General features: G+C 43.4%; 1 protein-coding gene across 13 annotated transcripts in view; it reads right to left on the bottom strand.

Annotated features, from left to right (window-relative positions):
* Positions 1 to 13721, bottom strand: part of AAK1 (AP2 associated kinase 1) — a 164891-nt gene that overhangs the window by 63583 nt on the left and 87587 nt on the right. For all 13 annotated transcript variants that reach the window (XM_040458639.1, XM_040458644.1, XM_040458645.1 and 10 more), the window contains exons 4-5: positions 8149 to 8257; positions 6014 to 6156 (exon numbers count right to left, since the gene is read on the bottom strand). In XM_040458639.1, coding sequence (XP_040314573.1) covers positions 6014 to 6156; positions 8149 to 8257 — 252 coding nt within the window. The remainder of the gene's footprint in view (positions 1 to 6013; positions 6157 to 8148; positions 8258 to 13721) is intronic.

Raw genomic sequence — 13721 nt, 5'->3', positions numbered from 1 at the left:
GGTCAGAGGGAAGGAAAACTGAGTAGACAAAAGACAGAATAACGATGAGGCACATAAGGGTTTTTGTCTTGTTTTTTATCCCCCTCACCTAAAAAACTCGGTTTGTATTTCTGGTTAGCTCCAGAGTGGCAGCACTCAGCAGTTATACCGTTATCAACCTTCCCATAAAGATAACATTGCACAAGACTGTATTTGCAGGAAAAGCAGTTAAAAAGTAAAGGTGTGTACAAAAGTGGACCTAAAGCCAGAAATACCAACGTAGGGGAAAGCCTTATCAATATCAAAGAAATACTAATGCAGGTAAGAACCATAAGCCCTGCTCCGGTGGCTCTGCAGGTTTGCTGGGAGGATCATGAGACTGCGAAGGTGAACTCGCTTAGCAGCAGCCACCTCAGCAGTGGCCACACCCTCTGCGCCTTCTCAGTCTGTCCCTGTGACTTGTAACACCCGTGGAAACCTCCAAGATCAAGCTGGCCGCTGCCCTTCGTCACCACCAGCACACTTAACACAGAGCCTGGTGCTCGGCAACCACATTGGACCTGGAGGTCAGAAAAGCTCAGGGACTATTTAGATGTCTGACCTTGGACAAACCTTTAAACCTCTTTGGGCTTGTTTCTCATCTGCAAAGTACAGCTAATACTATTTCTATCATGGTTTTTATGAAGCAAGCAAGAGAATGTATGTGAGAGCAAACTATAAGTCTCCCTATATAAACCTAAGAAGTTATTACCACTCATTTTAGAGAGACACACACACATTTGAACTCCTACTATATGCCAAGTAGCTTCTGGAGATAAGGTTATGAACAAATCCAAGTTCAGCTGCTCGTGTCATGTAGAGTCTAGTGGAAGAGAGTAAGGAAGTAAATATAATTGCCAGGTGGTGATAACTGTTATAAAAAAAAAAGCCAACAGGTTAAATATATCTAAGGGGAAGAGGGATGCTACTGCAAATGGCACAGTTGGAAAGGTCACTGGGATGAGGTGAGCAGAGACCCAAATGAAGGGCAGCCACAGACCCCCTGGGGGAGGGGCACTCTCAGAGGAGAGGAGGGGGCAGGCCTGAGGCATCTGAGGCACAGAAGCAGGCCACCTTGGCTGGGACAGTACTGTGCTGGGCACTGGTGCCACAAAGAAAGCTGAGGACATGGGACTGGGCATACTAAGGGCTAGCGCCCTTGTGAATGGGGAGGCCGGATACTGCTGGGCCTTGGGGAAGTGAAGGACTTAGGTGAGTGAAACTCATAATAGAACCAAAGGCAGAGAAGCAGGAATGATGACAATAACAATCGTATCAGCAACTAGCAGCACTCACTAGGAGGCACTTTTACCTACAGGATTTCATGAAATTCCTACAAATTCTTACAAAGTCTTACTGTCCCCAGTTAAGAGATGAGAAAATTGAGCCCAGTTACCTAACATGCCTGAGGTCACTAGGCTGGTAGGGCAGGATGGGGCTCAGTCTGCCTGCGTGCTGAAGCTACACCCTCACCGCTGCACTGATACGCATCATGCCATCAAGGAATGAGGGCAGTTCACACCGGCAACCATGAAGGGAGAGAGAGGACCAGAGCAGCTGACAGAGGACAGACTGAGGAAGGTCACTAGGGAGACACTGAGCAGATGGAAAGAGGTGTTTTAGGAAGGTTAGCATGGTGAGAGAGGAGAAGGGAGAACACGAGGGCGGGTGCAATTGTCTAGAGGGGAGGCGACTCAGGCCAGGTCTAGAGCAGGGCCCAGAGGAATTAAGGTGGACGAGGAAGGGAGACAACCAACTGGACATTTGTGTATCATCTTCTGGAAGCTCCAGAGAACTTTCCTAGTGATCTGTTTTTGGCAAAGTCCCTTAGGATGTAAGCCTAATGGTGGTCACCACTGCTTACAATCCTACATTCTTCCAGCTCTTTGAGGGTTTAATGCTGCTGACCTTATTTCCCAACCCATCGGCTTAAGAGGGTTATTAAAGCTGTCACTCCCGAACTCTGCTTACAGCTGTAGCTAAAAGGTCTGGAAAGCCACCTCCTACTGACCCTTCCTCTTCACATTATTCCAAACAGATATGGCATTCAGGCATTTCAATCACCAGAAATTTTGGAGGATTAGATAAATGTAGGTGTTCAAACTTGTGATTCTAAAAATGGGACAAGAATCTTCATCCTATTGTACTTCACGAAATCAAAATCTCTTTTCTGACGAAAGAGGACACATTCATGACTTTCTCAATCTGAATGCACTTATTAAATCTTAACCCCTTCTTAAGTGCCTGGACAGACAGCATGGTATAACAGAGCAAAAACAAACAAACACCAAAATGGGAGTAAAAACCCTTGGCCTTTGTTCTAGTTTGACCACAGAATTAGCTGTGCAGGTCACAGCCTTTCTGGGCAGAGGATTCCTCATTGGTAATAGGAGGGGGCTGGCTTAGGTGACCTTCCCAGCTCTATGACCCCATGATCTGCAATGATCTCTTTCTTTCCTCAGGGAGATAAAAATTAAACAAAAACAGGGAAATGATTAATATGCTAAAATATCGTATTTGAAGAAAGACCTCCAATAACGAACAGAACTTTGGTAATGGTTATTTTTATAACATAAGCTGCTTCAGGATAGGGACCGCTTTCAGTTTATTTCCCGCACATAATTTGAAAGAAAGACCACACACGTGGCAGGCAGGGCAAGAGGGGCTTTTCCTCTGTTCTGCGTGTGAACAAGCAGACCCAGGGTGGCACTGACTCCACAAGGGGATCTGCAGCTGGCCTGGCCTGTGCTCCTTTCCATGTCGTACTTACTTTTGTTCAAGATGGTGCCTCCTTACCAAATGTAAATCTGCTTAGAGAAGCAACTACAGATCAGCAACCAGCACCTCCTCTGGCCAACAGGAGAATTAAGAACTTCTAGGCTCTGGCTACCGCTAGGACTGTAGTGGCTGGACATGTAGCTCAGAGTGTCCGAGACTACGTGATGGCAAACAACAGGTACACAGGGACTTTTTGGTCAGGCCTTAGGAGGCTGGCAGTGCGGGAGGCAAACGGACTGACTGCCCACCGGGCACATATTAGTATAAATCAATAAAATCTAATTTGCTAACCAAAACAGCTATACGGCACAGAGTATAAGATATGGGCAGTCTGGGAAACCTTCAGTCAAAACAACCAGGAGTCAATAACTGCAATTAACAGCCACAGGACTTTTTTGGAACAATCACAATCGAGGCCTCCTCTCAGGGGCCCCTATTTACATTCCCTATTTCCAAGGTAGAGGAGAAATGGAAACAAAGTCTCCTGAATCACCCCCGGCAACCCAGCAGCAGGCCTGACAGTCTTCCCGATGCATTAAAACACAACTACAGAGCCCCAGAGTGTGTTGCCAGCACTGTGCTGACTTTCAGGAGCACCAAGGAGGGTCAAAGGGTACAGGGCTACGGATGAGCTGGGAACCAGCGTGGCAGCCTCTCCTCCAATTCCACTTTGCTCCACGTTCTTCTGCTAAAATATCTCATGGACCATTCAGGGCAGCGAAGAGAGAGTCCGGGGCTCCTACTCCCATCCTACTTCCTGTCCCCAGGTAGACCCTGAGCTCTGTACTTCAGGCTCCTATCACTGGACGACACTTAACCAACCGCCTCACAGCAGCAGTGAGATGCTGGGAATGTGCAAATTAGGTAGGTGTTATTTACAGGTATGAAAAGATTCATCACTGAGGCCTCATTTAATCCAGTTAAAATAAAGGAAGATTCTGTTCGAGAACACGGGATCAGCACTCTCTACAAGGATGCTCAGTGGCCCTCTCTGCCTCCTTCCTTTGCCCTCACCTTCATGCCCTGGCAGGCACTTGCTGTGGCACAGGTGTGCCTGGAGACGGACACGCATGCTCTAAGGCCTCCTTGTCCCCTTCTCTAGGTAGCCCTCAGCATCTGCTCTCTGCCTGACATGTCCTTCGTCCTCTTTGTGACCACTTAAATCCCACAAGCCTGTAAAATCCCACTTTTCCAGAAGATCCCAACTTGCGTTACCTGGTCCCACTACCCGATCGTACGTTAAGCAGCTTGATAACTCTGCTTGTTCATCACTTTGTTCTACAAAGTTCTGTATTTCACCTGTCTCTGTTTCAAATCTAAACACTTCATTTGTTTCATTTATATCCTGTCACCGATACCAAAGCATCTGGGAAGTAGGAACCGTATTATACCGTGTTACTGTACCCCGTTCCACAGAATTATGTACTTGTACTCTGCTAGGCTCATAATACTTGCTGAAATGTATTCTCCCTTTCCTACTAGAAAAAGGGCTGACTGTGGGTAGAGGGACACTGGAGGGGGCTATCTAAGGCTTTTGAAGTTATGTACCTATCTTCCCTTAAGCTCACTGCTTTACTACAGAAACACCGCGATGTAAGTACCACGTTACACTAACCGGGATGGCTAAAATAAAAAAGGACGGTAAGGGTTGGTGAGGATGTGGAGAAAACGGCACCCTCATGTGTTGCTGGTGGCAGAGAAACAGCACAGCCACTCTACAAAACAGTTTGGCAGTTCCCCAGGGAGTTAACCGTAGTTACCACACGACCCAACAATTCCACCTCTAGGTAGATGCTCAAGAGAACGGACATGTGCCCACTTGAAACAGGTACACAGGTGTTCACAGTCTCGTTCGGAATATCCAAGGTCAAAACAACTCAAATGTCCATCAGTGACCAGATAAACAAAATGTAGTCTATCTACACTGTGAATATCATGCCATGAGAAGAAATGAAGTGGTGCTACACCCTGCAACACTGATAAGCCTTGACAACATCATTACGTTTGGTGAAAGACGTCAGACACGAGAGGCCTCTTACTGAATGAGCCCGTTTATATGAAATGCACAGAACAGGCAACAGAAAGCAGATTAGTGTTTGCCTGGGGCCGAGGTGAGGTGGGAGTGAAGAGTGACTGCTGATGGATACACACGGTTTCCTTTGGGGAGACGAAATGTTCTGGAGTCAGATAGTGTGATGGTTGCACAGCCTGGTAAATACAGTAAAAGCCACTGAACTGTATGCTTCGAAAGGGTGAGTTTTATGGTGTATGAACTATATCTCCATTTTTTAAAAAAAGCTAAAAAGAAAAAAAAATCCCTCAAAACAGAAATGCTGGCATGCCCCTTGTGTTCCTCAAACTTTAAAACACACAAAACCCACCCAGGGCGATTATTAAGCTATGAATTCCTGGGCTTCCCTGACACCACCATAAAAATTATAGCCCAACAGATTCAGTGCAGAATCCAGTAGCCTGCACTTAACAAGTACACCAGGGGCTGCTGATATAAGTTATTAGCCATGAAGCGTGTTTCTCAAAACACAGGGGTAATGAAAAGAAATTGTAATTTAGAATCAGAAGAGCTAGCTTCACATTCTGGTGCTGCTCCTTCCCGGTTGTATGACCTCAGTCAAGTCATGTGACCTGAGTTTCCTTGATTATACAATGTAAAGAAGAACATCTTCCTCCAAAGAGTGCGCATAAAGCGTCTAGTAGGGTACATGGCACATGTCAGTGAATCCTAACCGGGTGCCAATGCCATTCAACAAACGCTGTCAAATGACTAGAATAGGAAAGGCTGGCTACAAGGAGATGGTAATTAGTAGAACAAAATTTTTAAATAATAACTTAATGGATTTTGCAAAATACAAGAGAGACTTTAAAAACCAAGCATCACTGTTCACAAACCATTTAAATGAGCATATTATTTTCTATAACCCTGGAAAAGTAAAACTGGGACTCTATCAGGAAAAACAAGAACAGCATGTATTCAGGCAGATGATTATAAAGAATTTCTAAAGACTACCTAAGTAATAAAAGTGATACCTGTTTTATACTTTCTTTATTTTAATTTCTATTTTCTCTCCCCAGGCAGAATGTAAGACATGTAAGGTTTCCATGCCTGAAGCTTCTCTCACATGCCCAAGGCATCTCCCCCATCCCCGGGGCAGATGGAAAATACCCTGAACACACTTCATGAAACAGTGCGGCCTGTTACCTTCAGGTCACGGTGGATAATAGGAGTTTTGCACTGGTGCAGGCGGGCAACAGCTTCACAGGTGTCACAAAATATCTGGAGTACTTCATTCTCTGTAAAACCTGTCTGCAGGCGCTGATTCATTAAGTTGACCACCTGGCCTCCTGGAGGGGACACAGAGCAAGGGAGAGTTAGAAACACTCAGACTCCCGACTTACCCAAGACAATGAACGGCTCTCCACAGAGAAGCAACCTGGCCCAAGGTAACAGAGCTGATTGCTGGCCGAGGCACCCAAGTGTCTTGGTTCCCGGGCCCATGTTTGTCTTCTTGCGATCCAGTGCCTCTTCTAACGCATCAAAAACAGTCTATTTTATAAAGCACTCCAGACGTGAGCTGCCTTCATTACATCTTCAAGATTAGTAGAAGCGACAATATGGTCCTGCTATAACCACTTGGGTCTACTGTCCCCATTTGTATGAGATGAGGCCCCAAGGTTCAACCTGTCATATCTTTTAGTAGGAATCAGACTACATAATAGACTCCAAGAGCAAGAAGAAGACAGCTTGTTATTTATTTTTTTATTTAAAAAAAAATTTTTTTGGGGGGCGCCTGGGTGGCTCGGTCGGTTAAGCGTCCGACTTCAGCCAGGTCACGATCTCGCGGTCCGTGAGTTCGAGCCCCGCGTCAGGCTCTGGGCTGATGGCTCAGAGCCTGGAGGCTGCTTCTGATTCTGTGTCTCCCTCTCTCTCTCCCCCTCCCCCATTCATGCTGTCTCTCTCTGTCTTAAAAATAAATAAACGTTGAAAAAAAAATGTTTTAAAAAAAAAATTTTTTTTAAACGTTCATTTATTTTTGAGACAGAGACAGAGCATGAACGGGGGAAGGTCAGAGAGAGAGGGAGACACAGAATCTGAAACAGGCTCCAGGCTCTGAGCCGTCAGCACAGAGCCTGACGCGGGGCTCGAACTCACGGACCGCGAGATCGTGACCTGAGCCGAAGTCGGATGCTTAACCGACCGAGCCACCCAGGCGCCCCAGAAGACAGCTTTTTAGCCTGTGCTTTAGGAATGGCGTGGTATCTCTGGCTTCACTAACTACTTGCTGCCAAGAATGTAGAACTGCTACCCCAACATTTATTCTCCAGGACAGTAAGATTGATGACCTCACTTACAAAATTATCCAGATCCCTGGATGCTCCTACTGCCACGTCTCTAAATATTTTAACACCCAAAAGGGAATAGACAGGATGAAACAAACTGTCAAGTTCAAATTTGGTAGTATTTTATAAAATCAGCTTAAGAGTTCTTACAGGACAGGCTAAAATTATTGATTAACATCACATTTTGAGGGTTAACAACATATTTAACTTATGGTCAGTATCTTTAAAGGCAAGGAAAATGTCAGTGGAAGTAAGGATGATTATAAAACAGGGCACCAAACAGGAGACAGTGACCCAAGCCTATAAGTGGCAGCTGCTTAAGCCAAAAAAAAGTCAAACCTCCAGGCTGGCTGTTTGAAACGCAGTCAAATCTGAATCAATTCATGCTACAGTCTGGATTTCCGGAGATAAATGTGGCTTGAAACTCCAAGCTTTCAACTACTTAACTCTACTGGTAACTGCAGCATCGTGTGAATGGAGCCTCACTGGCAATTACAGCTTGCAAGCAAGGAGAGGAAAGGAAAGGTCATTTCCATTAGACGAAAAGGATTATGTCCCACCCACCCCCTCCCCAACACAAGGTGGTGTGGGTGGAGAAGAGAACAGAGGAGGGAGGGAGTTGAGAGGCTGAATCGTTTCTTCAGTCCATCTGGAGTTGGGTCTTTATTATGTGCCTTCACCACTTGTTTTAAAGCATCACAAATAACACATTCATTCTCCCCCTCATCCTTTCTCATTCATACACAAGCACCAAACCTTCCTAAATCGAACAAAAAGGGAGTTTTGTATTATCCACCATTTCAAATTGTTTGCCACCATAAGAATAACCAAGACGTGACAGCATGCTCTGTATCTTTTAGCCTCACAGTTTCTACATCTTTAAAACCACAACAACATACATTAGGGCACAGTGCACATTAACTGAAATGACCCCCATGCCCTTGACAATCAAAGTTCCAGAGCAATGCGAGCTTAAGGTATGGGTCATATACTCACCCCTACAGAAGTCCATCAGAATGAGCACTTCCCATACATCACCACTGCTCACGTTGTTGATACTGGAGTCAATGTAGCCCACAATGTTCTTGTGCCCCGACAGGTCTCTCTGTAAAGAAGAGTAGAGAAATATAGTATTAGTTACAGATACCAATACAGACAAAATGAGCCAGTCAGTTCCATTAGCACAGATAATTTAAATACAAAGAGGAGGCGCCTGGGTGGCTCAGTCGGTTAAGCATCCGACTTCGGTTCAGGTCATGATCTCACAGTCCGTGAGTTCAAGCCCCGCGTCAGGCTCTGTGCTGACAGCTCAGAGCCTGGAGCCTGCTTAAGATTCTGTGTCTCCCTCTCTCTCTGCCCCTCCCCTGCTCATGCTCTGTCTCTCTGTGTCTTAAAAATAAGTAAAAACATTAAAAAAAAAAAATTCGGGAAGAGGGGAGTGGAAAAAGAAGTGGTTCTATGAGTCACCATACAAACAAGGCAGTTTAGACCATAAAAACGGTAACTACCACCACACTAACCAGAGATTTGGCTGCTTAGAGTGATAAATAAAGTCTCTTTTAATTTGAAATTATATACCAAGACAAGAAAAAAATCTCATAGTATCAAATGAATATACCTGAACTCTGAGCATCAAAGTTAAAACTCATTAGAACTTTCCACTGAGTGAAGGAGTAAGAATGACTGTTGCCTCAGAAAGGTAGACAAAAACAGAAATGTGACACTGGAACTAACAGTGGAAAGTCACTGGAGCCCTATGAGAGAACAGTTTCAGAGAAGGGATGGGATGGGGGTGGTGGGGAGAGCAGAAATGGACTTGCAAAGAGTTGAGCACATAGAGCTGGTGACTACAAATCAGTCCTCTAGAACATCTCGTGCTTCAGAGAGGAACAGCATGGAGAGAAGGAATTCTTAGGATGCGAAAGAAGTGAGCCTGGGAGAGTGGAAGCAGCCAGGAGCAGAAACCTTTAGCATATAGGAGAGGACAAAGGATAACTGCTGGAACCAAGTCCTGCAGGAAGAAGGGGCAGGGACTGAGAGCACTGTTAAAGGGACTGGTCTTAGAAAGAAGAGCAGGAAGGAAACAAAGATGGATATGCATACTGGTTTACAGCTGGAGAAAAGGGAATTTCATTGAGTTCCGATCTATTGTTCTGTTTTTGGTAGAGAGCAAGACCACGTTTGCAGTGTAAGGGAATGAGAAAGAAGCTTGATGAGAGAAATAAAAGGCTTCGAGCAACTACTTTGGATAACAGACAAGGGAGATGATGAAGCAGAAAAGCGGTCTCTCTTCTTCAAGTTCCTCCACAACAGAAAATGACTTCAGGGTTCATGTCACAAGGCCTGTTCTTCCCGCTGCTTTTCAGTCTCATCACCAACTCTTCAAAAACTTGATTTCGTTTACACAGTCTGGGAAGTAGGAAGAACTGGAGAGAAGTTTTTGAAGCCAAAATAGAGCAGAAGATCATGTTCTCCAAATGTTCACAAGACGAATGAAAAACTAATGTTTCCACATTAGTAATTCATCTACATTTAACTGGCTGAAAAAGAATCAGCAGTGTTACCTCTGATTTGTCTCACCCCAAGAGGAATAATAAAAAATCAGGAAGGAAAAAAAGCATTTGGTAGAGCCAAGAGGAGGTCAAGAGCTATTAGAAGACCCACACTGGATAATTAACATCTGCAGATGGCATCCTAGAACAGTTGCCAAGCTGTCTGCTGATCAGTTCAAGCCCAAATTCCTGTTCATTTGTCTTCTGCAGAGTTCCTGAGATATGTCCAAGCAGAAAAGATCTCCTCTTTGGAGAGAGACGATGGAACTCACTTTTAACGACTTGATGATACAGCAGCATCTCAGATTTTACAGTAAAACCTCACTAGTCTGTAACTGATGGAGAAGATCAATTTGAATGGATGTGAAATGCAGAAAAGGTCAGGAGAAAAATCTTACCGCAAAGTGAGACTGACTCACACAGGGGGTACACTGCTCAGTTCTCCATATTAACAGGCCAGAGGAGGTCCAAGATTCCCCGACTTTCATCACAAGCCCGGTCCTAGGCTTGGAGAACAGAAATGGACATAGAGGTATGGGATGGAACCCACATGGTATTGGAGCTCAAGGCCTCAGGAAAAGACAGGATATAGGGAAGATACCTTGATGCCCTTGGTTACAATTATTATTTGTGGTATTGAGATAAAAGTCTATATGATGAATCTAAGTCAAAACCTGATTTTTAGGGGAGTGGGAAATGTTCAGTTAAATTACAGATCGTATCAGTTTATATTTTACAATTTAATCAGTGATAAGTCTAAGGAGTTTGAGTTGTTATTTTAAACCTTATTTTTAAACTAACGTTATATAGGGAGTTCCTGGGAGGCTCAGTCAGTAAAGCATCTGACTCTTGATTTGGGCTCAAGTCGTGATCTCATGGTTTGCAGAGTTGAGTCCTGCATCAGGCTCTGCGCTGGCAGATTCTCGTTCTCCCTCTCTCTCTGCCCCTCCCTGGCTCACTCATGCTCATTCTCTCTCAAAATAAATAAATAAACTTCATATATATAATGTATGTATATATACATATATACATATATGTGTAATATATACACACATATACATATATGTGTAATATATACATATATGATCTACATACATATATAATACACACATACATACACACACACACACATACATACATAAAGAATGGGGAAAGAAATATGTGCAAATCATACACATGATAAGGATCCAGTATCCAGACTATAAAGAAGCCTTAAAGCTCAACAATAAAAAGGCAACACAATGTAAAAACTGGTAAAGGATCTGAATGTAAATTTCTCCAAAAAGCATATACATATGGCTGATAGGCACATGAAAAGATGCTCAATGCCATTAATCACTTGGAAAACACAAATCAAAACCATAATGAGATATCACTCTACAACCACGAGGATGACTATAATTAAAAACAGAAATAATAAAAAATGTTGGCGAGGATGTGGACACTGGGACCTTCATACATTGCTGATAGAATATAAAATAGTGCAGCTTCTGTGGAAAATGGTTTGGCATTTTCTCAAAGAGTAGACTTACCACTTGACCCAACAATTTCACTTCTGTGTATATACCCAAGGGAAATTAAATATCATATTCACACAAAAATTTGAACACAAATGTCCTTAGCAGCATTATTCATAATACCAAAAAGCAGAAACAACCCCAATGTCCATTAGGATATACAAAATGTTATATATACATAGAATGGAATATGACGTCGCCAAAATGGGTTAAATATACCCACTTTCAATGACACGTCTTTTAGTTGCATCACCATTTTGGCTGCTCCCATTAAAATGCTTTGCTTTGTCTATATCCTTTTTATAAGCATGGCCCCAGTTAATACTCCAGGTGTCGTTGGACTCCTGCAGAGTAGACGAGTACTATCACCTACTATTAATTTTATTAATGTAGCTAAAAATGGTATTCTTTTTCTTTTGGCAGCCACATTACATTACATATTCATACTGAGTTAACTGACCACTAAAATACTTGAGACTTTTTCCACTTATGCTGCTTTAAATCTCCACCTTCCCAGAACTATGCTTGTAAAGTTGTTAAAATAAAATAAAAATCCAAGTGTATGACCTTGCCTTGTTATTTCATCTCATTAGAATCACTCCATTGCTTCAATTGGTAAGGATTGTTTTAGACCCTGATTCTATTGTCCAATGTAGTTGTTATATCTTCCAACTTTGTATTAGGTACATAATTGATAGGTATGTCTTCTATCTCTTTAATCAAGTTCTTTATTAAATGTAAAATAACATAAAGCTAATGGTAAGCTGCAGGGCTTTTTTCTTAGAAAGTTTCTAAGATTAATATCAAATCACTGGTCAGAAATCATTATACACAGTAGCTATTATTCCTGGCATCCAGCCTAGACTCTCCAACTTGCTCACAGATCTCTGGTGAGTGTCCTTACCCAAATGATACGATCCACAGACACTGGACCTAGTGTACAATCCTGAGCTTCCTATCCAGAAACCTTCCCAGAGAAAGCAAGATGTTGATATGACATGGCCTGCTCTTATCCAACCTGAAGGCTCTTTGGAGCCCTGCTTATTTACCCAAGTGACTACAAAATAACTTAAAATTTTATTTTATTTTAAAAATAAAATATATTGGGGCACCTGGGTGGCTCAGTCGGTTGGGCCTCTGACTTCGGCTCAGGTCATGATCTCACGGTTCGTGGGTTCGAGCCCTGCATCAGGCTCTGTGCCGACAGCTCAGAGCCTGGAGCCTGCTTTAAATTCTGTGTCTCCCTCTCTGACCCTCCTGCCCCCCTCATGCTGTCTCTCTCTCTCTCTCAAAAATAAACATTAAAAAATTATTTTAAATAAGTAATACATTAACATTCAAAAAGAAAGAAATATATAGTAGGAAATTATTTTCTACTCCAATACTCATCCCCTATAAGGAACCCTCCCTTCCTCCCTTTTACCCTCCCTCTCTCTATTTCTCCTTCTCCCTCATGTTTTCAGTGTTTTGTTCAGGCAAATCCAAACAGTATGTATTACGTATGTACACAGACACACACACACACACACACACACACACACACACACACCCCTTTTCTTACACAAAAAATAGCATCAAAGCAACTTTTTTAAATTTTTTTTAACGTTTATTTATTTTTGAGACAGAGAGAGACAGAGCATGAACGGGGGAGGGTCACAGAGAGAGGGAGACACAGAATCTGAAACAGGCTCCAGGCTCTGAGCTGTCAGCACAGAGCCCGACGCGGGGCTCGAACTCACGGACCGCGAGGTCATGACCTGAGACGAAGTCGGCCGCTTAACTGACTGAGCCACCCAGGCGCCCCTCAAAGCATCTTTTATACGTTCCAGATTCTTGTCCCCCATCTATCTCGATGTTCCTACTGTACGCATTCTACCTTTCTCCCTTTTAGGAATATGGAAACATTCTCCTGCCTCAAATCTTTTGATATCTCTTTTGTTGAAAGAAGGTCTGCAAACATGACTTGTGGCACCTCAGTGTCCTCACTATCAAGCTCGCTGTGGATGTAATCTGTCTGGGCCAGGAGATGTGAACACAGAACAGCACTTGATCCATCTTGAGCTAGAGATCTTATCCCTTTAAGTCTGAAGATAATTAATCTTTTCCTGCCTTTAGGCAAAGGAATCTGAAGCCCAAAACCCAACTTCCAACTGTTCATCAGAAACCAAAATCCTTTTGGTTTCATCAGGGCACATATCCCAGATGTACCCAAAGACTCATACCACACTCTGGTACATGGCACATAGCATTTGTCAAAATTAAATGTCTCTAGTGAAACCACTGATCATTCTTGAGTATGGGTGAGATGTGGGTATATATCCTTACTCTGGGGTAAGTGCAGAGAGGGCTCTCCTTCTTTGATCATTAACACATAAGCTTTAGCATGTTATAAAGCACATTATCCCTTCCAACTCCTTTCACAATCCTGACACCATTTGAGAGAGGAAGGGCTAGGGTATGGCCTATATTGCACAGAAGTCTGAGCCTAGAGGGTTAAAGA

Source organism: Herpailurus yagouaroundi, unplaced genomic scaffold, assembly GCF_014898765.1.
Source record: "Herpailurus yagouaroundi ecotype Mexico unplaced genomic scaffold, PumYag 221, whole genome shotgun sequence".
Taxonomy (NCBI): domain Eukaryota; kingdom Metazoa; phylum Chordata; class Mammalia; order Carnivora; family Felidae; genus Herpailurus; species Herpailurus yagouaroundi.
The sequence above is the reverse complement of the archived record's forward strand: the minus strand, read 5'-3'. Positions and strand labels throughout refer to the sequence as shown.